We start from the raw sequence: 24553 nt of genomic DNA on the forward strand, positions 1-24553 counted from the left end.
TGCAGGACCTCTGTGCAAAACTATGCTCCCCATACCAGCACATTGTCCTGGTATCTGACTGAAAGACACTGGCACTATCTACGACCATCATAGGACAGCCAGTGAGATTCCCTGAAGCTTCCTAATGCCACCTAAAAAGCACCTCAACATTTGAAGACACTAGTGTAAAATAAGTCAATAAATGCAACGAGCTCTTGCCAGAAAAAAGCCTGCCATGGCTCACCTGCATTCAAACACACGTATATATAGATGGGTAGATAAGCTGCAACAGCTAAATTAGGGTGCTTTGAGGTATACCCTACAATAAAAGCAAGGCAGCGTTAGTCTCTTTCTTTAGAAAGAGCACCAAGCACACACGCTAGCAGTTACACCCAGTGCATTGCAAGCTCCTCTCCTAATCTACCCTGCTGTAACCTGTCCACGCAGTTACACCCCACACAAAGCATCTCTGCAGGAAGCTGTACTTCTCACCTCTCGCCTTCCCAGCCTCGCACCTCAGAGGCAAAGCAGCCTTTGGAGCCAAACTGCACCATTCCTCCAAATATACGACTTAAAATATGTAACTAGCACAGAACTAGAGCAATAATTTCCCCTATGAATATACAAGTAAAACCCCTATCTGTGTAAAAGCCTCTACATGAACCCGTGCTTTATGCACACCTTCCCCATTGCTGTTATGGTCAATGCGCAGCGCAGGCACCATACACGCGTACCCCATGTGTACCAGGAGCACGTCACAGGAACAAAAGCAAACTGTGTGGAGGAGGAGAAGGAGCTCACCAGGGCCCCTCCAGCATCCACGCACACAGTGACCTCACCCAGGTTTTAATCACCGAGATCTTGAGGAGCCGCAGAGAAGAAAGAACCAACTCCCAAGCAGAAAGAAACGGGGAAGTGAAAGAACAAAGCTAAACAAAGGAGAGCACGAAGCAATGTCAACTCTCAACCCTGGCCATGAATAATCACTACTCTGAGAAACCCGGTGACTCACTGCTGCTGCGGGATTAAGAGGAAAAGTAGTTCCTGCAGCCGATGGGAGAGGTAATTACAGCCCACATCTCAGCACAGTGACGTGGCCAGGGCACATTAAGTGCACAGCAGTCAGATGCTAAAGGGGGTCCAAGCCTGAGCAAAATCTGGATCCTGGAAACTGACCTTTGCAGGCTTCACTTACGCCAATAAGGAGGTAAATAACAGGAGTGGGGTCAAGAGCGTAAGTATTGGCAGAGCCAACAAACGTCCCCAGGGAAATGTTGACTGAAATAATATTTGCCCCAAATTCAATTTTTTAAATTAAACACTAAAAAGTCATCCAGAGAAGTTCACGAATACCAATGCACAAGTACAAAGGGATGAGTGACCTACATCTGGGAGGCCTTCAAAGCAGGTAGGACTCTCGTTGATAAAACGCCATCGCCTTCACTCCCTTCCTTAACTCCCCAAAAAACCCAAAATATCTCCAGAGATGAGAGGGGGCTTCTGAGAACAGACCAGTCCCCATCAGCCCCCATGGAGCTGGAGGTGCCTGTGGAGCACCCACCTTGGGACACATGGAGCAGCTGGAGCCCCATCACCAGGACAGGGCAGGCTTGGAGCATGCAGAGACCAACACAGAAACAGCCTGGAGGGACCGATCCGATAACATCATCTGTCTTTGCAGTGTTCATGTGATACAGGCAACAAAAATAAAGGCTGTGTGGGCTCCCACACCCACCAGCAAGCTGCTGGTCCTGCATGCTAACAGCCTCCTCTGCTCTGGTAACAGCCCTGCACACCATGAGGAAAGGGAGTCTCGTGTGCTGGGCTTCATGGTTGGATGGGACCCAGCCCCTCCAGCCACACTGGTGTGATCAAGTGCCTGCCACTTGCCTGAGGGAGCTGTTCTGGGCATGTCTGTAATGCTGTGGAGTAAGGAAGAACCTGAAGACAGAAGTGAAACAAGGTAGGGGTCGGTGCTCAACAGGAGCAGGCAACAAGCTGACCCTTCTTCAGACACAGACCTAAGGCAAATGCAGTCTCTGAAGCATGGCTGAGGGCAGCGAAACGGTGGGTCCATTTGGGCATCTTATCCTACATCCCTTCAGAAAATAGCACCCACACTTTAAAACCCACCCTGCAGGATACCTCACCTCAAGACTCAAGCCTTACCTGACACCTCAATTACAGAGTAATTCAAGGCACTAGCACCATCTCCTACATAAGGGCTGCCCTGCACCAGGCACTGCACAGACCCTGACCCCACACTGCTGTGGGCAGGCAGACACGAGGAGCAGGGTAGGAGGGAGCAAAGCAGGTAAACAGGCAGAGTGGCTCCAAACAGACCCCCTTTAGGGGACAGACTCTGCAGACACCAGCCCCTCGTGAAGACAAAGCCTTCATGCATCACCCTCAACACCCTGCACTGCTTTCTCCATTCCCCTCTGCTCACGAGGGCAGGGGGAGCACAGAGCTCTCCTGCCTTGTCACAAGATAAACCACACTCTAAACCACAGCAGCCCGCAGTGCCTTGTTTACCTTGCCCAGCAGCCTGCCCTGCCTCCCACGGACTGTGCTCCAGAGGCTTCCCTGCTTTCTGCAGCTTTGGTTGTTCCCTAAGTCAGAGATATGCTGAAGGAGCACACGAGTGCACTGGATAACAAAACCAAAGGCTCTCATGCATGGCACGAGCGCTCTGAAGCAGCACACAAGACCTACAAGGGAGGTTTCTGCTTCCTCCTTCTGAACTGCTGTAGCTCCCCTGGGTATCTCACAGGAGCACCCCTGAAGTATCTGTTGTCCTTTCTGAAATGACTGGGTTTTCTTCTAAATGGACAGAAATTACTGTCCCAAACCATCCCCAGAGAATGGTGCCAGTGAGGAGCTGCCACCATCCAAAACGCTCTTAGAAAGCTTGTATGGGAAGGGACACTCAAGGAGAAGTGCTGGGTGCTATCTCTCCTTCAGCAGTCTAAGATACAAATGGAATAAGTGCCTGCTTATCAGACTTTCCAAAGCTATTTCAAGGTGGAATAGCTAACCAAAGGACACTAGATAGTTTAGGAAAGACCCCCAAGGTTATGAGTCCCAAGTCAGGCCACTTACAGGGACAGCGCATGTAGAGCAAGCATCAGGCAGAGGGATGAGTTGAAGGTCTCAGTTTGTTTCTCACTGTTCATAGCTTTACAGTGACCACTCACTACCATGCAGCTGTTGGCATTGCCAGGGGACCCCCCAGCTCCATGTGCCCCCACAAACTGGCTCCTCTGGTGTGGACAGAGCGTGCACAAGCAGCTCCTGCCCATCCTGCAAACACCCATGTGGTGTGGCTGCCCCAAGCCACTGTTTTGCTTGGCTGATGCGCGGAAACAAACCCCAACCAACCAAGCCCTGACAACCAACCACTACTCACTCAAGCTGTGACTTTATAACATCCCCCTCCGGAGAGTGAACCACCACACAACCGGCAGAACATCGTGCATTCTGTCTTTGCAACAGAGATTCACACCTTAGAAACCTGGGACCAGACTAAAAGCAAAGGGAGAACTGGTCTTTGTGTGACCCACTGCCCCCAGGGACCGGGTCTCACCCAGTCCAGGGCTGCTGCAGAGCCAGCCACATGACGGTGGTTAGCTGATTACTGTTTAACTCACAGCGTGAGGGATTACACAGTCTGGAGAATTCCTACACGGAAACATGAGCAGCCCCACACCACCACCTTCCCAATAGGGTGACCTCTAAGGAGCAGAGGGGTTTGACAATCATTTTCTTTCCTAAACTTCTCATCAGGAAGGAGCATCACAAGCACTCGCAGCTCCAGCTCCTCCTCAAGGTGCCCTGCACCAACAGTCGCCTCTGAGCAGCATTTGCTTTAAGGGACCTTAAAGCTCATCCAGTTCCAACCCCGTCACAGGCAGGGACACCTTCCACTAGAGCAGCTTGCCCCAAGCCTCATCCAACCTGGCCTTGGACATTGCCAGGGATGGGGCAACCACAGCTTCTCTGGGCACCCTGTGCCAGCGCCTCAGCACCCGAAACACTGTGCTCTGCATCCAGCAAAGCAAATAAACTAAGGTCTAACTAATCACAAGGCTTTTAAAAAGGAAGAAGCGACTCCCAGACTGCAAGCAAAGGGCCATGAAACAGGCACAAAACTCAAACCTCACGGTAACAACCATCCCATGGAGTGTACAAGCGTTTCCTTGTATTTGGTTAAGTCGGGTCCTGGAAAGGAGTGCAACAAAAAGGAAGGATGCTAGAATGATTTAAATAAGCTGGTCCCTGCCCTGCTTCGGCACTAGCATGGCTTTTCTCACTGCCTCATCTGGGCACTGTCTCCAAAGTAACCTGCTATAGGGATCAGGGGATCAGAGCAAGAATTTTGTCCTTCTCTTCCCTTCACACTGAAGTTGCGCTACCAAAATATATCAGGCTGCCAAAACACACTGGGATCCAGAGAACAACGGTGTTATTTTGGGCAGCAGCAAACAGTGCCATGGGAGATTAAACATCTGCGACTGCAAATCAGCATCAGCAGGGCTGAGCCTTCAAACTACGACTTGTGTGCCAGCTACTCCTTTGATGTGCACCATGAGCATTTAGGGCACTGCACACGTGCTTGACGTTAATGATGTGTTTTCATGACCCGAGGTCTTGTTAAGGAGTGAAAAACCAACCCAAAAAGCAGTGGGCCAAACCTCATACTAACCTTCCTGTGACTCACATGCTACCTACTCACCCCACACCCATGCACCATGCCTCAAGGAATTAGTCAAGGATGACCAGCATCACCCAGCGAGTGCAGCAAGCTGCAGACCTAACCATATACTACGTCTTCCTTAAGAAAACCCTTTCCCTGCAGGCCATGCCTACTGCCCATGCTCAGCTCCTGTCAGAGACACAGCCAGAAGCCCCTGGGTTGGCAATGGCCCATTAAACCCCAGTACAGTGTGTGGTGTCAAGAAGAGTACCTGTAAACATCGCACAGAAGTAAGGGCTGCAGGCCGCAAGCACCACGCGGTGCGCTTCCATCTCCACGGTTTCAGCCACAATCACCACATCACACAGGAGCCGTTTGCTGGAAGAACACCAGGAAAGACAAAGGTCATTTCAGAACTGCTGGGCAGGCAGAAAGCTACATCAGTGCAGCCTGAAAAAGCAAGCAGAAGACCTGCTGTTACAGACAAGGCACCTGAGCTTCTGCCAAATCCCAGTAGAAGGTCCCCTAATCCTTCAGCTATCAGCTCTTCTCAGTGTTTGCACGCAAAGCAAAGCCTGAATCCTTCAGTGCTGCAGCCCTGCCTGTGGTTCTGCTTTTCCCAGAACAAAATAAATCGACCTGGAAGCCAAACCATACATGCTGCCCAAAGAATGGATGGGGAAGGGGCCCCTTCCACCCCTCAAACAAGTACGGCTTGGAGAAGGCACAGAAAAGCCTAAGAGTTTGGGGCACTACCTGAAGCCATGCTCTACTACATCTATAAGACAAGAAACAGCCATGCAAGTGCTTTCATCTTTCCACAGGGGAAAGACAGAGTGGGAACATGAGTTATTTCTGCACTTCCTCACACGTTTGTCCCTGAAGAACATGACCACCAAAACATCTCCTGGCACCGGCCGCTGCAGAGGCTGCCTCAGTGAGATGTCAGTCACTGGTGTTTATCCATGGGCCTGAGGACTTGGTTTACCACATGAATTAGTCTGGGATTAAAGAGTCACCGGGATAAAGAACTGGTTTCCAAACAGAAACCAAAAAAGTTCTGAGCTCCCCCAGTGACTCCTTGTGCAGCTTTGGTAAAGTCACTTCATTAACTACTGACCTTTTCTGCTACCCCACGTATGTCCTCTGAGGATTCATTAGTTAATGTTTGCACAGGGCTCTGGAGATGCTGACAGCTCCAAGTGCTCAGCCTCCCAGTAAGCTGGTTTAAGATGTGTGAGCATACAAATGCAAAATGAGGGTGCTCTTTTCAAATGTCAAGCCTGAAAAAGGAGCAGGGTCTGTGAAGCTAGATGTTGACTTCTCTTCAGAAATGCTTATCCCCACACTGCACTTTGTCTTTAGGAAACTGCATATCAAATAAACACAGAGCTTCTAATGGACTTGGTATGTTTCCTCTTCTCCATATACTGGAATACATGAATAAAACATCTGTGAAATGGAGGGTTATAGTTGAAAAACAGGAAGAAAGTAGGAACTGGCAGTCTGTGCTCTACATTCACCCCAGTTTGGAAGGGGTCATGACAACGAGGGGAGCCCTTTAACAACATCTTAATGGAGGCTTCCTCATTTCCTTCAGCTTATGCAAACAGTGCTGTGCCTAATTCCTCTTTGGACTGCAGTTATCTAAAGCACCACTCATGAAATTAACTTCATCTACATTTGAAAGCTAAAAATTTCAAGTGAGCAACACAAGTAGCACATGGGAACATGGTTTAAGTGGTGGATTTGGCCGTGCAGGGTTAACAATTGGACTCAACTATCCTAAAGGTCTTTTCCAACCTAAACAGTTCTATGATACTATATAGCAAAGAGATTAAAGGCTTAGCAAGGTTTTCCTAGACCCTCTGTATGAGATTTCTGCATGCATGTGAATGGAGGCACTATTATTCAAGGTAGCTGTTAACACTGTTGGCAGCTTAACAGATCACAACCTCAATACACATACAATAGACATGTTTTACCACTGCTGTATTGCACAAGATCTGGTTAACTACAGGCACTAGGAAATATTGTCCCTCTCCAGCTATTCCCACTACGCTTCCACTAACAAAGGAATAACAGCAGCACAATAGATTCCTGAATATAGCTGCACAAACCTCTATTTTCAGATCCTTTGCTTTCAGGACAAAGAAAGGACTAGAGGGATGCTAATTTAACAAGAAATGCCATACTCCACTCCATGTAATTGTTACAAGGGAAGGATATTTCCATTTTCTGTTCCTAATGCAACCAAGAATCACTGTCAGGCATCTGTGGAAGAAGACTTTCCTAAGCCTTCTCCACACCAGAGACCACATATATGGGGCAACTACTCAATCCACAGAAGAGAGGTGGTTCTTACAGCTCAGATACTTTGAGCGTGCAGGAAGAGTAAAGGGTGTTATCTGCTTTCATCATACCATCTGGATCGTGAGGAGCACATACATCCATGTGTATGACACGTACTTCCCACAGGAATTCTTTAAAACTTGTGTTTCTAAGTCTCTATTTGAATGGTAAAGGACTCAAATGAACTAGTCTGAGAAATGCCCACTGAACTTCCAGGTGGTGCATGGGATAACAACAACCAAGACACAGCTCAGGTTTAACCAATGCCACCAACCACACTGCTGATGCGGTAACAGTGGATCTTGAAGACTCTCCTTGCTGATACTCTCCAGCTCCATCTCCCTGTGCCCATGTAGCTGTGCAGAGACCAAAGGTGCTCTCTTTGAACCAGTATCAGGGGGTTTCAATCTATAGGTGAGAGCTGACATTCCTCCTGACTTGTTGCCTTTTTTACACCCCCTCTTTTGGAGTGCTGAGCCCAGACTGAGCGATGCTGCCAGTTAAAGGGAGTAAGAACATTCATAATCTGTGGTCTGTAATTACACGGAGGTGTCTTAATGTTTGTAATGTGCTATTATTGGTTTTCAGACCATTAGCTAAGAACATCCTTTACAGCTGAATTTGCTGTAAGTAATGGAAAAGACTAAATGAATTGTCATCTGCAAATGAAAGCTATTGCTCAGCTAATGTTTTTGAGCCATAGCTGGCTTCCTTCTGCTGATAGAGAGGTCTGAGATCAGGAAGAACAACCCACCACTATACTTTAGCTGTCTCTTCCTACTTGTTGGTTAATTGCCTACATGCAACCATTAGTGACAAAGATGGCACAGAATATTTGATTGTAAGTCTCCCAGGAGTGTTTCTGTCCCAACAACACGTTTCTGCTAATCCAAAGAGGGTGTCCATTAAGTCAAAAGTGTACCTTCGCAATTCATTCATGACCTTGAACGCTTTTCTCATGTGAGAGGGGTTGACTGTCACTGTGCACTGGTCCTTTGCATCTTCAGCTGTCTCAGAGGATCGGGAACTCTGCTTAATGCTGAAACACGGACAAAAAAAGGAGCAGAAAGTTTGATTCAGTATCATAAAACTGCAGCAGAGGGTATTATACACAGAGATCCTTGGATGTTTGTTAGTCAGCTCAGGTTCACCATATGAAGAGCATCACAAAACACAGCTACTTCTGTATGGATGTTGAAAGCCAACCCAGCCCACATTTCAGTCAGCAGGGAAGAAAAGGAGAAAGTGCCAAACACTTGAGGACAAAGCCCGGCCTCACAGGCTTCGGGCCAGGAAAGCAGTATAAGTTGAAATTCAAGCCAGGACATAATTACCTCACTGGATAGAAAGAGACTTCAGCACTGGGAACTACCAGGGTACCGCGGATACTTTAACATCCATACAGAGAAAGAGAAGTTCAGTCTTTAAAGTCCCATCTGAAAAACGCCAGCACACAATACATGACTTGTATCATCTTCTATAGAGGCAAGTAGAAAAGGACCATAAAAGCTCCCTGCACAGCTTCCCAAGTATTACAGAGCCTCATCCCATTTCCATTTTAGAAATAGGTCTGTTTAGTGCCACTAAAATGTATAGAAGGAATCATTAAACCAGACCTGCCTACCAGAACCACCAGTTATATAGGTAATGTCAAACCAGAGGCACCCAGTTATGCACTGTGCTTAACCAGGCCAACAGGTGCCTAAGGCACATACATGTCCTCATTGCTTTGTTGGGAGCACTGGCTCTATATGGAATTGACATCAGGTCAATATCCCTACCTCCCTGATCTAAGTGTGAGAAATCACTCAGGGCTGAAGGTCTCTGCCTATGGAAACAGCAGCATTTAGAGCCATGTCCCTGCTCTGCCTGCACCCACAGCTCACCCCTCCAACCTGCCAGCAGTCAAATGCAAACAAGGCAAGCCAAGCAAGGCTGTCCATCTCAAAGGCAGACCCCAAGCAAAGGCAGACCTCAGGAGGTAACCCCATTACCACCATGCGCCTGACTAGAGACCTTATTGGGAGTTTTCCTTCCAGTACAGTCTCCCTCAGCTTCACATCTGTCCCTTCCACCCTACCACCTTTTTGGCTGGGCTTGTACCACAATAAAAAAAGGCTGAATCAGGTTAAACCAACAGCCTGGACAGCCCAGCACCATGGTTCTACCAGTGACCAGAAGATGATGTCTGAAGAAGGGTTCAAAGCCAGAGAGCTGTGGAAGAATCTTCCCCCAGAACAGCCTTCCAGCCTCTATGCATGCACATGCACATCTATCCATTTTTCCTTTGAAAAACACACAATTGTTCACAATTTACACCTTCACAGGGTGTGAAGCCCTTGCTGAGCACTAGACCCCATTACCAGCACCGTGTCCCTTGAGACCACACAAAGCTCTTTGCCCCCAGCTGTCCTCAGTGGGTTGCACTGTCCTCCTCCTTAGAAGCAAGCCACTGAATAGCAGCAAAGCTGCACGCAGCTTGAATAGGGGCTTGCAGACTGAGCGGCCTCCAGCTTTGTGCCCGACACAAAGGTTAATGCCAACCAGCAGCCAAGTCCAATTCTTTCACTTTGCTGAGCAAGTGGAGTATTTTCAGTGGTGAGTGAGGCCGCAAGGCTGAGCACAGCATCACTCAGCACATGTCCCGGTGCGGGAGACAACTTCCCAGGCTCTGTTAGAATCATCATCCAATTAGTGTAGCATGGCTGGACTGAAAGGGAAAGAACCTCAGGAAGAAGAGTCCCTCGTGTTAAATGTTCAGTATTCAAGGGACTGCACCAGGCAATGACACAACCAGCTCTTCTATGACTGAGGAAAGCTGAACTCATTCTGCGCCGCATGTATGCCCAGCAACATTCATAAGCACAGAGCAGCAGCAGCACTCAGGTCTGCACATCACAGCAAGAGGACCTCCTTGCTTCAGGGACACCCCAAATTCAGGTACACCTCAGTGTTGGATCTATCAAAAGCCCTGCTTGAAATCTCAGACCAAGTGAAGTATGACCACGGCGTTAAACACCCCAGTGTATACCCTTACGGCATACTGGAGCCAAGGGGTGAAAGATGAAGCTGTGGAAGTACAAGTGACTTCATTGAGCTTTCAGTCTCCAAAGCCAAAGCACGCACAGGAAGCAAACAAAACAACCAAAACAGAAAGAAAATGCACAATAAGAAAGTGAAAGCGAAAGGCAGCAGCAGCAGCAGCAGCAGCAGCGACAGCTCTACCCATCACTGCAGGCAGGACAGCCCCTCCGCCACCAAACACTGCTGCCATCACGGTCAAAGACAGACCTACAGGATCCATAATCAAATGATGCACACAAAAATCACAGGGATTCCTTAACAGTGGAAAGCACACGCTGAGATTTAGGTATTTATTAGCACGCCAGTGCCAGGGACCAAGGATTAGGTTCAAACTTTACCACTGGCAAAAGATGCAATTCAACAGACATGGTAAGTTTCAGTGAACACCAAAGTAAATGTCAGATCAACAAGCCTTCATAAAGCCTCCCCTCCACCACCATCTGTCCAGTTTACACCAATGTGTGTGTATTTTAAAAGCAGAAACCTTGATTCAGAATTCCTGAGAAAGATCAAACAGTTCTTCCTAAAAAGCCTCCTACCAGAGACAGGCTCAGCTCTATTAGCAGGCTGGATTCCCCACCCTGCCACAGGCTCACCATAAGAAAACACTGCGGATTGTCTGGTTAAGAGCTTCGTTCAGAAAACCCCAAGTTATGCTATTTAGAGGTCTTTTTCCATATGACTCATAAAAAACACATCTGAAAAACTAATGGCCAAGAGCCTTTAACTCGTCTCTGAGTTGACTCAGGTTCCACAAAGCTGCCTCCCAGTAATGGGCAGAGGATGAGTTTATCTGGGAGAAAGATTTCACACCCCCAAGCCCGCACTGTCAGAGATCACCAACACGTTTCCAATGGTGAAATGCAAGAACCCAAATGCTGTTATTATATTAATGGAGCAAAGCAGAGGAGGAAAAGGGTCCTCTGATCAAAGGTACCAGCTGACAACACCCAGATGTGCTGGACCAGAGCTCCTGCACCCCATGACCACGGACACTTTCCCCCCAGCACCTTCACATTCGCCTGGCTGATGTCCTACCGCACCAGCAGGACACTCAAGCAAGCTGCCACCAGCAATTTGTTCTATTCCTGGGCTATCCGAGGCCATGCACCGAGCAAATGGACAAATGATTTCATTTCCCTGGGCTAGATGAACATCCTCATTAGGGACACAGCAGGATTCTCCTAAAATAAGCAAAGAGGCTCTGCCTTTCAAAGAGCACCAACCCCACCACCACCTCCTGCACAGCCTTTCAACGCTGTCCCCCAGGAAGAGCCCTGATTTGAGAGTCCCCAGTGAAGCTAATCACTGTTCAAATCATGTTCCTCCTCTCCAACACCCACTAGCAGGGCTCAGCTCACAGCTCCTGCCTGAGCATGGCCACATACCAACCAGCAGAGAGGTATTTTAAACCCCATAACCCGTGGCTGTGCTGCACGCATGTACCAGCTATAAAGTTGGGTTGCCTTAGTTACCAGCAGTAATTACAGATGTCTTTGTAGATTACGTGAAGGAATAAAAGCCTTCCTTAGAGCTAAACTGTCCCCTGGTAAGATTACCGCTGTGCAGAGAGCTGGTATACCGCAGGAACAAAAATCCCAGCTCTGACAAAACCAATCCTACCACTGGCTTTATGCAAGCCAGGAGTTCACCCTAAGGAAGGGGCAGATCTCAAACGTGCCCTCCTTCAGTCCTTCTTACACTGGAGAGACGGTGGGACATGTCCAACCCAGCCTCAGGCTGATCAGCAGCGCTGGGGGGGGTCTCAGAGCTGCTCTCATCACCTGACTGCACAGCACAGGCTGGGATCTGCTCCCCTGTCCCATCACAGGTCCCATCACACTGCCAGGGCTCAGTGACCTGCCCTCTCTCATCACAAGCAATCCAACACCTCCAAGGGCACTTCATCTCCTTGTGTTGGTTTAAAAGCAGACATGTTGACTGTAAATTCTCAAAGCAAATGGAGCTTCTTTGTGGGTTATGTTACAATCATCACCCTTACAATGTTAATGTTCAGTTTCTTAGAGGTTTGACATAGCTCTGATCTATAAATTTGATAGATGTCCAATAGCATCTACTAGCGATCAAAACTTACATGCTTCTACTAAAATAAATGGAGACTAAAATACTTAGTATTTGCAAATGAAAAATCATTTTACCTTAACTGGCACAATTCTCTGTTTAGAATCAATGGCCAAAATCATGGCGCAAATATATTATGCCCAACAGTTTTATTTCTCAGGTCAGGCAGACACAGCAAGAGAGAGGTGTCAGTGTAATGGCTTCTTTATAAAAATCTCAGTTCCTGCATTTGCCTTTAGGTATAAACAGAGACAGTAAAAAAAACATGACTGAAGGAATCCAAAACCTGCGATATTCTCATTAAATGCATGGGAGGAAGCAGAATGGAAAGGATTATGGGCTTTTTAATAGCAATATTATTTGCCTATTTTGTTGACTTTTTTCAGTGCCTCCATCAACACGGAGAGATCGGCTAAGAAAAAACACACAATTGGTACACAACAGCCCCCAAAAAGGATATGCATATCAAAGGAGACCTCAGGGGAAAAACAGACCTCGGGAACTACTGAAGAGAAGTCCTTGCTGACAGTAATGGAAACAACACAAAATAACTCAAATACAAGAATACCATTTGCTTTCAAGGCCAAATATTGTATTTCTCAAACTCAAAGTTAAAATTACAAGCACTTTAATTCTTTAACCCCAAAAGACAGCATTCCAGGGTTGGTTTTTTATTGAAGCTCCAATACATCTTGCACATTCAGAACCAGAATCCCACGCCTTACGTAATTTCTCCGTAAATGAAGGCCCCTATCAGCACAGTATAAGGAAAACAGGATTCTGCAATGATTTCTTGCCAAATGTGGATGGTTTAGGTTAAATTCCCCTTGCCCCCAGCTGCTGCTGCTGCCCACGTGCAGTGACATGGGTACATGATACCACTGAAGCACTCGGATGCGCGGGTTATCAGGATATTTGAGTCCAGGCAGGCTCAGGACCAGTGTCAGAGGTGATGTGAGCATCAACAACACGTTCCTCACCCGCTACAGAAATGGGCAAAGCAGTAACATTAAAAACCAGAGGGAATTTTGCTTCCGTGAAAGCCACAGAGTAAAACCAGAGGTTCAATCTGCATGACACACATCCGAGTTGAAATGTGAAGCAAAAGTACAAAACAAGAACAAAACCAGCCCACGGTGCTCACACATCAAGGTCATTTTAACACCTCCTCCTCCCAGGCTTGCTCTGAGCAGACAAAGCAGCCCCAGCACAGAGCAACACCACAAAGCAGGTGAGGATTTCCAGCCACATTACTACTGCCCACAACCAGTTCAGGGCCACCTTCCCCTTCCCGAAAACTGGAAATACAAGCAGCAATTTGGGTAATCATTCCTCACTTCCAGAGAGGCGAGAATGTGCTGATGGGGACAGTCCTTCCTGTCCTAAAAACGGATGGTCTGGGGAAAAAGGATGAAGCAAAACAGTCCAGGTACTTTCCCAATGACTTTTTTCCAGCTAAAGGTATCCAGTCAAAATGAGACCATTGCTGGTAACCAGAATATAAAGGCAATAAGTAGTAGTGCCAGGGATGATCCCAGCCTGGGGCATCAAAACAGCCCTGCTCCACTTCTCCTCAAGCACTAGGCTCATTTATATATATATATGTGTGTATATATATATATATATATATATATATATATATAAAACAAGAAGGAAAATCCATTCCATGGGCTAGTATCAAGCATGACAAGCTATTACTTGAAATTAATATCCAGAGATGCCATTCACACCTTTACAGGAAGCAGAAGCCGTACAGTGTCATTTAAAGAGGGACATGGCAGGCTGAGAGCTTTGTTTTGCACATGAAATACACAAACAATTCCAACCTTTGAGTCACATAAGGGTAGAAAACTGCCCTTCGGAGCTTGGAAAGCAGCTCACAGCGCCTGCTGCCAGTGTTTTCCCTTAGCAGAGGGAACATTCCCAGAATTTGGAGGTTGACCCCTGCTTGATTTTCCAATGCATCATATTTAAACAAAACTTCTGCCAAGCCCTGGCCACTAGCACTCCCAGCAGGTCGAGCCCCCTCTCTGTTCCCCCACCCCCTGCAAGGTCACCAGCACAAAAGGAAGCACTCGGCATATCCTGTTTTGTAAAGAAACACCAAAATCCCAAACCCGAGCCAGCTTCGTGTTTAGTTTGACGCTGTATAAGCGGGAGAAAGGCTGCCCGACAGAGGGGGGGAAGAACGAAGGCAGAGCCGAAACACCCAATGTCTCTCTGGCATCTGTGAAGTCCATGCATAACAATAACCTCTTTTACACATCAGGTAGACTCTGAGAGCCCTTCCGCACACAGCTTTTGGAGCAAAACAGCTGCCTTGCAAGGAATAAAGTCTATGTGGCTCCCATGCGAGGGAGACACGGGATCCCCTCCTGCCTGTTGTAGCACTCGCGGACAGCCTCCACGTACACAGACAGGTAAATCGACCCCTGAAGGCTCCATAGACGTTACCCGGTTTCATTCATGCCTTAAACCCGCAGCAGGTATCAATGGGAATATCCCCAGCTGAATGCCCAAGTCAGTTCCAGGTACACGCAAAGCAGATACAAGCCTTTGAGAGGCACGTCCTGGCGACCCTGCAGGGCACCAGACCGCAAACACCCCCCGGAGCAGCCTCTCTCCCACCTCGTTATTCCCACCTAACATATCCAAAGGGAAAACCTCTCCGTTCCTCCGCTGTGGGAGTACGATTCGAAGCAGCCTGTCACCATGACAGTGCAACATCCAGCCATGGAAGGGCAGCGCGCATCGCTCAAGGTGCAAGCGGGCAGGAGTGGGTCGGAGATGGGGGGGGGAATCCCCGCAAGCCGCGTCACTGGGAGCTCCATCCCCATCCCCAGGGAACGGCTCCGCTCCGAGCCGCGGACACAAAGCCCCGCCGCGGTACCCACCTCTCCTCCTCCATCGTGCGGCGCGGAGGGGCCAGGGCCGGGGCCGGGGCCGGGGCCGGGGCGGGCGGCGGGGCAGGCTCAGCGCTCCGGGCCCCGCATGGCTGCGAGCGGCCGCCCCGCCCCGGGCCGCTTCACTGCGGGAGCGGAGCGCTGCGATCCCGGCGCTCCCCGCAGCCACCGCTGCAGCCGCACCGCCCCCCGCCGCCGCGCAGCCGCCTCCCCCGGTGAGCTGCGATCGTCTCCGAGCAACGGCAGCGGCGGAGGGAAGGGAGGGAGGGAGGGAGGCCAGGGCAGGGCAGGACGCTCCTCCCGGCTCCGGTTAACGCCGCCGGCACGACCCCGGCTGCGGCAGCGGGGGACGAAACGGGTCAAAGCACAGCCCCGAGCCCTTCTAGCGAGGGACAGAGCGGGAACACAGCGGGCAGCGCCACGGGACAGAGCGGGCACCCGGAGGGAGCAGCTCTGGTCCTCCCAGCACACATCCATCCCTCCATAGAACCAACCGGGTTGGAAAAGACCTTTAAGATCATCAAGTCCAACCGCTCCCCAGCGCTGCCAAGGCCATCACTAACCCATGGCACTAAGGACCTCATCTACACACTTTCTGAACACTTCCAGGGATGGTGACTCCCCCGCTGCCCTGGACAGCCTGTTCCAATACCTATGTTCCAATGGCTGAGCACCCTCTTGGTGAAGGCATTTTTCCTACTATCCAATCTAAACCTCCCCTGGCACAGCTTGAGGCTGTTTTCTCTAGTCCTATCACTTGTTACATGGGAGAAGAGACCAACACCACCTCACTACAACCTCCTTTCAAGTAATAGAAGAGACCTTCTTTTCTCCAGGCTAAACACCCCCAGTTCCCTCAGCCATTCCTCATCACACTTGTTCTCCACACCCATCCATCCATCTATCTGCTGTTGATCCTCATCCTTAAATCAGTGCCATCTCCTCCTCAAGAGCTGGCCTCTGTGGAGATGGTGGATGAGCTGAATGGCCCCTAATGATTTCAGGTCTTGGACAGTATTTTAGCAGACCGAAAATCTCCAGTCAAACCCATGCACAGGGCAGCAGCAGGAGAGGGATGGTGATGCTTGGACCTGCTGAAGGTCCCAGCCACACCAAGGTTTCCCTAGTCCCACTGCAGAAAGTAGGATCTAGCTCCAGTTCCCCAGTTGATAAAAATCTTGCTGTCCTTCTGTGTAATCCATCAGGACAAACACATGCTGGGTCCTTCTAAACTGCAAGTGCTCTTTAGCCCGAAGGACTGGATTAAACCACATTTGCCATTTTTACTCTAATTGATACAAATATAGGCACTGCTACATAAATCTACCTTTTTTTCCCCTCATTTTTGTCCTGGGTGTCAGTGGTGACAATCTAACAGATGCTGCTGCACCTTCCACCTCAGGGTTTCAAAAGCTCATTGAGAATCTTAATAGTCATCACTGCATTCCTCAGGCAACGAAGCTTAACACACCTGGAACTTAAAAGGACTTTATCAAAGTCCATGGGGATGGAGAGTGGAGAGTCCTGCTGTTGTTTAAACACCATTTAGCAGCCTCCCCGTAAGCAGAAGAAATACAGATAAAGCTGTGAAATCAAACCTCACACAGGATTCAGCCAAAATTACTGCATTTTCCTTTTGGGAATCCTGTTAAACGATCAGTTTGAGATGTCCAGATCCCCAAGTAGTTCCCCAGTGTCCATTCAGTCATCTCTTGATGCACAACATGCAAAACTGCAAGACACAAGTGTTCCAACCAAAGAAAAACTATTAAAAATAGTAGAGTTAACCTAGAAAATGAGGACTAGAGCTTGTTTCCACTGAGTAAGCCCTCCAGGAAACGTAAGTCCTGATACAAGAACAGGTCTTGACAAAACCAGCAACACCTTCTTACATGCTTCACCTCACCAGCACATGTGCCACTGGACTCTATAAATGCCAATAGCAGCCATGGAAAGGTAAATCCCAGGGTCAGATGAGCAAACCAGTCAATAGTCCTTGCTGGAATAGGACAAAAGCATCTTTCAGTAATCAGAGATTATCTTTACAGCAGCCTTGCAAACTCATCATGACTGTGTAACAGCCCCAGTGCAAAAATTCCTTGCTTCTTTTTAAATGCAAGGATCGGTATCTTGGAAAAGCATCCAGCTAAAAGGAATTAGTAACACCTGATGGGTGGAATTTTTCCAGTCTCTTTCAAAAACGCCTAGTCCTGAGCAGCCCCAAATTCCTCCTACATCTGCTCTGCCTTCAATCACTGACAGCCATAGAAGCAATGCTCAGAGTGGAAAGGTGACAGAATGCCCCTTCCAGCCAGTACCACCAGCCCTTGGCCCAACAAAACCCTTCCAGACTACTGTGACAACCTTCAGACCTACAGTGAAAGACCAAATCCCAACTCTGTGAGCTGTAGGGAGAGGAAAGATCAAAGCACTGCCAAGGTCCCTACGATGCAAGGAATTTCTTCAATAAAAATGCCAGTAAAAGAATGAATTTAAACAATCCCTGCCAATCTGATCCAAAACTCTCTCCTAGCCTGAAGTCTGGCTGCTGGTTTAACCCTGAGGCTGTAAGTAAAGCACATTGAGTGTTTCTGAGGACTTTATTCTGTGAAGAGCACCGATGCACTCAGACAACACACTGACAACCTCCACAGCTTCAGCAGTAACCAGAAACATACATCTTTGGGTGACCAACCTGATGTAACCTTGAAGCTGGTCCTGCTTTGAAGGGTGTTTGAACCAGGTCACCTCCAGGAGTCCCTTCCAACTAAACTTGTTCCGTGATTCTAATGAATAAATATTCATTTAGATAGATCTCTATTTAGATAATGTTTTCTGGGGAAAGCTCCACTAAAGCAATTAATGTAAGAAACCCAGTGAAAAGTATCAACTGAAACAGATGTCTTGGTATCTCAGTGGCTAACTGGAGTCAGTTTTAGGTGGTACTCGGGTACTGTTCTGTCTCCCAGCAGACCCAGAGCACAAGGTGCCTTGGCAGAGAAGTCCTCAAGGTATCTGCTGCCTAACCTCTGCTAGGATTTAGAGCATGCCATATTGCTTTCACTTCACAAAATCAAAACAGCAGCTAAAGTTTGGCTCCTGAAGCAACTCACAGGGATCCAAGTTAACTACAAGGCTCAGAAGGAAGCTCTAAGAGACCTTGTAGGTAGGGATCTTCCCAGAGCTGGGATCAGTGATGTTCTGGCAGCTGAAGCCTAAGAGGTAAGAGAGTCCACTGAAGCACTGCTTTCTGAAGTGTGTGGTTTGTAGAGGAGAGTGGGCTGGAGCCCCCACCCAGCACCTGGGCCCAGCAATACAGGCTGAGATGCTGCAGAAGCTAGCGGCACCTCCAGCCTCTGGGGCTGTTGCCCTCTGCTGGTACATGTCCCACTTCCACACGTCTGCTCAAGTTTGCGGAATACATTTTCCTTTCATCTTACATACAGCACCTTTCCTATAAAAATAATGGGTTTACCCCAAATTTCATAACATTACCACCCTTATATAACGCCACCTGGCCCTCTTCACCCCAGCCACCCTACTGCTCACCTACACATCAGTGACAGAGCAGCTGAAGATGTTCTTCCTGCTCCTCCTCTTACTTTATTCTGTAGCACAAGCAACTGAAATGAGCCGCAGCCAGCCATGCCAGCAGCACAGACTTCCTGACCTGCACTCATACTACGTTTTCATCAGAAACTTGATGGGAGATTTTATGGTTTGGAATTTCTCAAAAGGCAAAATTAACATTCAGGAAGAAAGCTGTGGAACCAACTGCTCTGGGCACTGGAACAATGGCAAAGGCCAGGGCTCGGATGCCTTGAATACTCCCAAGTCGCTTTGCCTCATGAGTCCTTAGTTTTGCCTTCCATTTCTGCACCTCCTGGAAGCTTACAGTTGTTGCTATGGGCTCAACACATAGACTTGAGAAAAAGTTTAGGTTACAGTCCAAAAAGTGGGAAATTTTGCATTGGTTAAGTGTTAAAATATCATTTTAATGCGATTCTTTGTCTTTATATCTCTTAATGCTTCCACTATTACCTTCTATAATAAGGGGCAACTATCCATATGCTTCATAAAGATGTTGTATGGCTTAATATCTGTATAGTGTTACTCTGACAGACCAGCATAAACCAACCTATTCCCACACAGGATTTTGCCACCTCAGTCCAAGCCTCTTTACTATTACTCCTTGTGCACTCATTGCCTCACTCTCTTCTTGGAATCTTTTAAAACATTCCATGTTTTGTTCTCTGCAAAAGAAACGCCGTCCATCACCCCGGGATCGCAACACTACATGCTGCAACATTGAGGCAAATGAGTAAATCACACCGCTGCCACACAAAAATTCGGGCAAGATAGTTTCTGCGCTCATGTTTTACCTGAGCAGAAAAGCTGGCTCATGCAGCAAGTCTTCCTTGCAGGTAACAGGTTGTCCCTTCATTATCCTGCTTGGTATTTCCTGGGCAAACCACCTTTTTCTCCTCAGTCTTCATAGCATATTCAGAGTGGGAACTGTACATCAGGGGCTCAGCTCGGGTTTCTCTTCACTTACTGGACTTTTGGGGGGTGCTTTTCAGAGCTCGGCTTTCCCTTTCTCTCCATGCCCAAGTGCACCCTGTGGGGAGGGGGGAGAAAACACGCTTTGAGAAGGCATCAGAGAGCATGTGGCACCAGCTCATTGCAACACTTCTGGCCTTTGGAAGAAGCCCAGCTCTTCCTTTCCCAATCCTCCCTCCCAAGGCGACATTTCCCAACTCCCTTCCAGCACACCAAAAACAAGAGCTCCCCATTGCCACCAGCTACACACAAACCTCACATTTCCAAAACACACATGGTATGGATCCACCACCAAGCTCATGCCTCGAAGAGGCTTTAAAAGTAAAGCAGGAGCCCAGATTCTACCTGGTGCTGGGTGAATAAAAGAAAACTCCAACAGCAACTTCTAAACGATATCATTACAGAAAAAATCACTTGCCTGCAACTAAACTTGCATAAAATAACGGACCAGTGATCCTAAAGGGGAAAGGGTACAGTGATTTGCTCATGGTTACTTCCTGCAAAGGCTTGAAACTGCCTGGGGATCCCTTTTTCAGGAGGATACATATATCTCCATGCAAATAACAGTAGAAAGTGAGCATTACTGGGCTGGCAGAACACACTTTGCTAAATATCCTATGTAAGAGGCATTAGTTACAGCTACAACTACCCTATCCTGTAGTGATCTCCATGGGAGAAGTCCTGGACTTGCAGTAAGACAGGACTCAGAGCAGCTCCCTCCAGTAAATGAAGCATCATTATTCCAACAGTGGTGGGAAGGATACAATTAAAGAAGCCCAAATGAAACCACACAGTAATGGACTTTGGCCAAATTTGTTACCTAGTGAGGTTGATTCACCCCTCTGCAACCCAGCCAGGGAGCAGTGAGTGAGCCCTAATCCAGAGGACATCCCTTTTGAGGAGGGAGAGGATCTGGAGGATGAAATGGGAATAAACTGTTTCAAAACAGGGCTGTGATTATATCCAACAGCCAGGTAAGCACAGCCTCCCCCCCAGGGCCATGCCCTGCCCATGTTGTTGTAATTTGTTCATCAGGGTGTGTGGTTGGGAGAGGGAGGGTTTCCACTGAAACTCCGTTAGTGTCAAGTAAGAAAACAAGATACTGATCCACAGAAAAAGAGAACAAGTAAAAAGAGCTTGCAGTCCCAAACCCTACTTGAACATTTCATCCAGCATTGCTTTAATCCAAGTCTATGCTGGAAATAGGGACTGGACTCCTGATCTTCCTTCTTCCCAGTCAGTGCCTGCGCTCCCTTCAGCACCTTGTGGAGAGCAAAAGCCCATTGTAAATGAACAGAAAGCAAGACTTAGAGAAACAAAGAGACTGAGATGCCATTTATCCTTTCTGTTGTCTAGACTAACACCATATTTTCAGATGTCTTCACTTCAAAACAGCATTCCCAATGAAAACAGGATTTCTGTGAGACAAACTACTTGGCAAATCTGTGCTATACAGTAGCATTTGAATAACTGAAGTATTTTCAGACCCTTTCTGCTTCTAAGGAATTGCTCTGCAATGTTCATCAGTGATTTGTACTTTGATGGTAGTGAGGAAATGTGCATCTTGACACATTTCCAGACAGAAACTTAATCCCTTTCTAAACTGGCATCAATTCCTTACTGCATTACACATGGAGAGTAACTATTTATAGCAGTTTAATGAATGGAATATGAATCAAAATTATATATAGCAAGTGGAGTTTGGGATTTCTGATGGGCTTTTTTTTGAGGAAGAGCTGTTCTTTCCAAATCTCTGTATTTTCCATGTGTGAAAGCATTCAAGAATGGAACTGCGTGCATCAGGCTAAGAGGGTTAATATCCAGCTGCCTCACACAGATGGCATTATTAGTCTGACTGGGCCTGACACCTAGTTTTCAAAGTTAAGGAGCTTTGGTGACTTGGATGGCTGACAATCTGAGAATAGCCCGTGCTCTAAGCTTGATGCTGTCTGTAACAGCACTGGGCAATAGCACAGCTCTGCCTAGCAGACTTTTAACCAAAACACAAGTGACACTGGGAAGGTACCTGGGAAAACACTGTTGCACCTTTTAGCTGGGGGGCTCCTACTGCAAAGGCTGAACCAAGGGCAGGTAACAATGCTTGAACTTTATTTTTTCTGCCTTTTTTTTTCTTACGGCCTAGATCTGAGGAGTTCTATCTTTTCAGCAGCTCAGGCTATTCGGTAGATAGGAGAACTATAGGAAATACAAGAATCTGAGGAATGTTCCTTCTGCACCAAACTACAGCTTTGCAGCCCTTGCTCTTTCAGTGTTCCCACTGCCTATTTTCCCCGTGAGACGGGTTAGATGTTTTTAAGGGGAATATAGATACGATTAAAACAGTTTTGGAACCATATGAAAACGAGGTATCAATTCTAATGTGATGATGTATTTCCTTCCCTTTATATGTAACAGAAACAGAGAAGTTCTGAAAGAAAAGGTGGAGGAAAGACTAGGATTTCTCAAACAAACGTTAAGAAGGAATGCACCCAACTCCATCAGCTCTTTCCAAGTCCTAGTACAGAGGTAAATGATAGAAAATTCCTAGGTAAAGATATACAGCAGAGACTTCAATCTCAGTATAAGAAATTCACATCTGACACCCATCAATAATAGTACTTTTGTTACAGTACAAATAAATGATCATTGAAATGGAAGTGAAGGTATGCGTGTGCATGCACACACACATACCAGAAGAAAGAGTAGTAATGCTTTGACAGGACACCTAGAAAAAGCCCATTAACAAAAGCAAATAGTGCTTGTTGAGGCTGGCTCTGAACTCCTTGCAGTGTGCTTGCATTGTGAAACACATTTCAAAGAGAAGCAGGAATTGAACTGTTTTATTCATTTAAGAAATAAGAAACAAGTAACAAGCAGAAAGCTCATCTTTAAGGGGTGCACACACCAGATCACAGCATCAGTTATGCCACAAATATTAAACAACCTCTTGTTTTGTGCATCACACCTCTGACTAAGGTGAAAGAGTGAGTTTTGGGGGGTTACACTTGCAAACACCTAATATTAATCGAAGGTGTCTGAAAAAACTTACTGGACATCTTCATATTAAACCGCATAGAACTAGAGGTCTGTAACAAGGCATACCACGTAAACGTGGTACAAACTGTTGGTTATGTGATACACTGATCCATAATAGCTACAACAGGACAAACAACCCCTTTTAAACAGTTTGGATAAGCTGCCTTCTATTAGAAAACCAACATTTCAGACTGTAGGAGCCAAATCCCATTCTCACAAAGCACACCACGTTTATATGTATTGTGTGCCCATCAGGAGGGTGCCCTTCAGTTTTAATTTATAGAGATTAGATTTAAACCAACCGTGTATTTCAGGAAGAACATTGAGGTACGTATTACAAAGAATCTGCTCTATTTTCAGACTTGAAGGGGAGGTTGGGGTCCCCAGCACCACTCGGGCTCAGACCCTTTTCAGCAGCAACAGGAATGCCAACAGAGTGGGACAATAGTATCAGCCGAGGGGGCAGGATAATAAGCCAGTGTTCTGCCCTATACTATGTACTTAGGTCTTGCAATGCTAAATGAAAGCAAAATTTGTTTTAGAGAAGGGGATCCAAGGGTGAGGAGGAAGAACACCATAAAGCATCTGAGGGCCTGAATTACACCTTTAACCATCTCCAGTATTTCAGCTTCACTGATGATGAAGTCTAAACACAAAGTGTCTGACAGCACAGCTCAAGCACCACTGCTTCACACCATGCCGGCCTCCCGCAGGTCTGAACTCCTATGCTTAGAGCCAGCACTGCAGCTGCACCACTGACAACTATTTCAACACCCAAACCAAACCCCACAGCTTGCTCAATTCCCGAGGGTAAAGACTGCCCGCACAAGCCTGCGGGGTAAGGCGCAGCTTATTTTGTAAGTCTGCCACAACTGTAATACAGTGACCCACTGAGATTGACTGTGGTTGAAGCTGTTTGCACTGTTACTGCTGTTCTGAACTACCTTCTCATCCCCTAACATTAAAACAAGGGAGAGGTGCAGCAACTGATTTGTGCTGGTATCAATTCATTACATGTACAGGTGTGTTCAGCATGTTTCATTGTAATGCAGTCACCATCAGGATGATAAAAAGTGGATGTTAGGCTAGTTTTATTAGCCAAATAAAATTTACAAGTTGCACAAAGAGCAGAATCAAGAACAAATTAAGAGTAGACATGAACACCCATTACTGTTAAACAATTGTGCGCAACACAACTCACGAGATAAACTACAATACTACAGTCTCTGAAAAGCTTTGGTTTGGGGAATTTCCTCTTGCTCACAGATTATAAAAGGAATACCTGTGCCTTAAGAAATCTGCTGCACTTCTACTCTCATTATTAACTGCTGAAAGTAAATTAGTTGTTCTCACTTGCTATTTCTCCCAGGTGAAACCACCACAACCCAGTGTTCATTCCTGAAGAGAAGGTAATTAAATTACTGAGCTCATTTCACACACATGTACTTCAAAACTAAACTACAAACTGCCAAACAGCAAACTAACATTACTTTGTTTCTACCTCCATGACCATCCTAGTGCACAGTCCCAGACTTATTTACATGCCAGCTTGTATTTCATTTCATCTTAGTTCTTCCTATCCACCTCTATGCAGACAAATACACTCAGGGGTCAGAAAGTTACTTAACACCATTAAATACGTAAGCAAGGCTTTATCAGCAAATCTCTTCTGTTTATTAAGAACTGTACTAGAAACAGGTTTATATCCATTGAATCTTAAAGTCCCTGTGTCTTTAATGCTATCCAGTATAAATCTGTATCTCTTTCTGTATTCCATGGTACATCCTAGCCATTACTTAACAGGCACTTAATGAGCCTCTCCAATGTTACCTGCATTGTCACAAGGAATTCCTTGCTCCCA

General features: G+C 47.0%; 1 protein-coding gene across 3 annotated transcripts in view; it reads right to left on the reverse strand.

The window, feature by feature from the left end:
- Positions 1 to 19686, reverse strand: part of KLHL3 (kelch like family member 3) — a 46059-nt gene extending 26373 nt beyond the window's left edge. Inside the window, exons 1-3 of one of the 3 annotated variants that reach the window (XM_061352055.1) lie at positions 19479 to 19686; positions 7950 to 8066; positions 4947 to 5053 (exon numbers count right to left, since the gene is read on the reverse strand). In XM_061352055.1, coding sequence (XP_061208039.1) covers positions 4947 to 5053; positions 7950 to 8066; positions 19479 to 19540 — 286 coding nt within the window. In that variant the 5' untranslated portion in view covers positions 19541 to 19686. Of the gene's footprint in view, positions 1 to 4946; positions 5054 to 7949; positions 8067 to 15087; positions 15206 to 19478 lie in introns of those variants that run through there. The other 2 variants (XM_061352057.1, XM_061352056.1) reach the window with 2 other exon arrangements.
- Between the last annotated feature and the right edge of the window lie 4867 nt (positions 19687 to 24553).

Source organism: Neopsephotus bourkii, unplaced genomic scaffold (genome assembly GCF_033783945.1).
Source record: "Neopsephotus bourkii isolate Nb327-2 ecotype Australia unplaced genomic scaffold, CSIRO-AGI_Nbou_v1 NB_620, whole genome shotgun sequence".
Lineage (NCBI taxonomy): Eukaryota > Metazoa > Chordata > Aves > Psittaciformes > Psittacidae > Neopsephotus > Neopsephotus bourkii.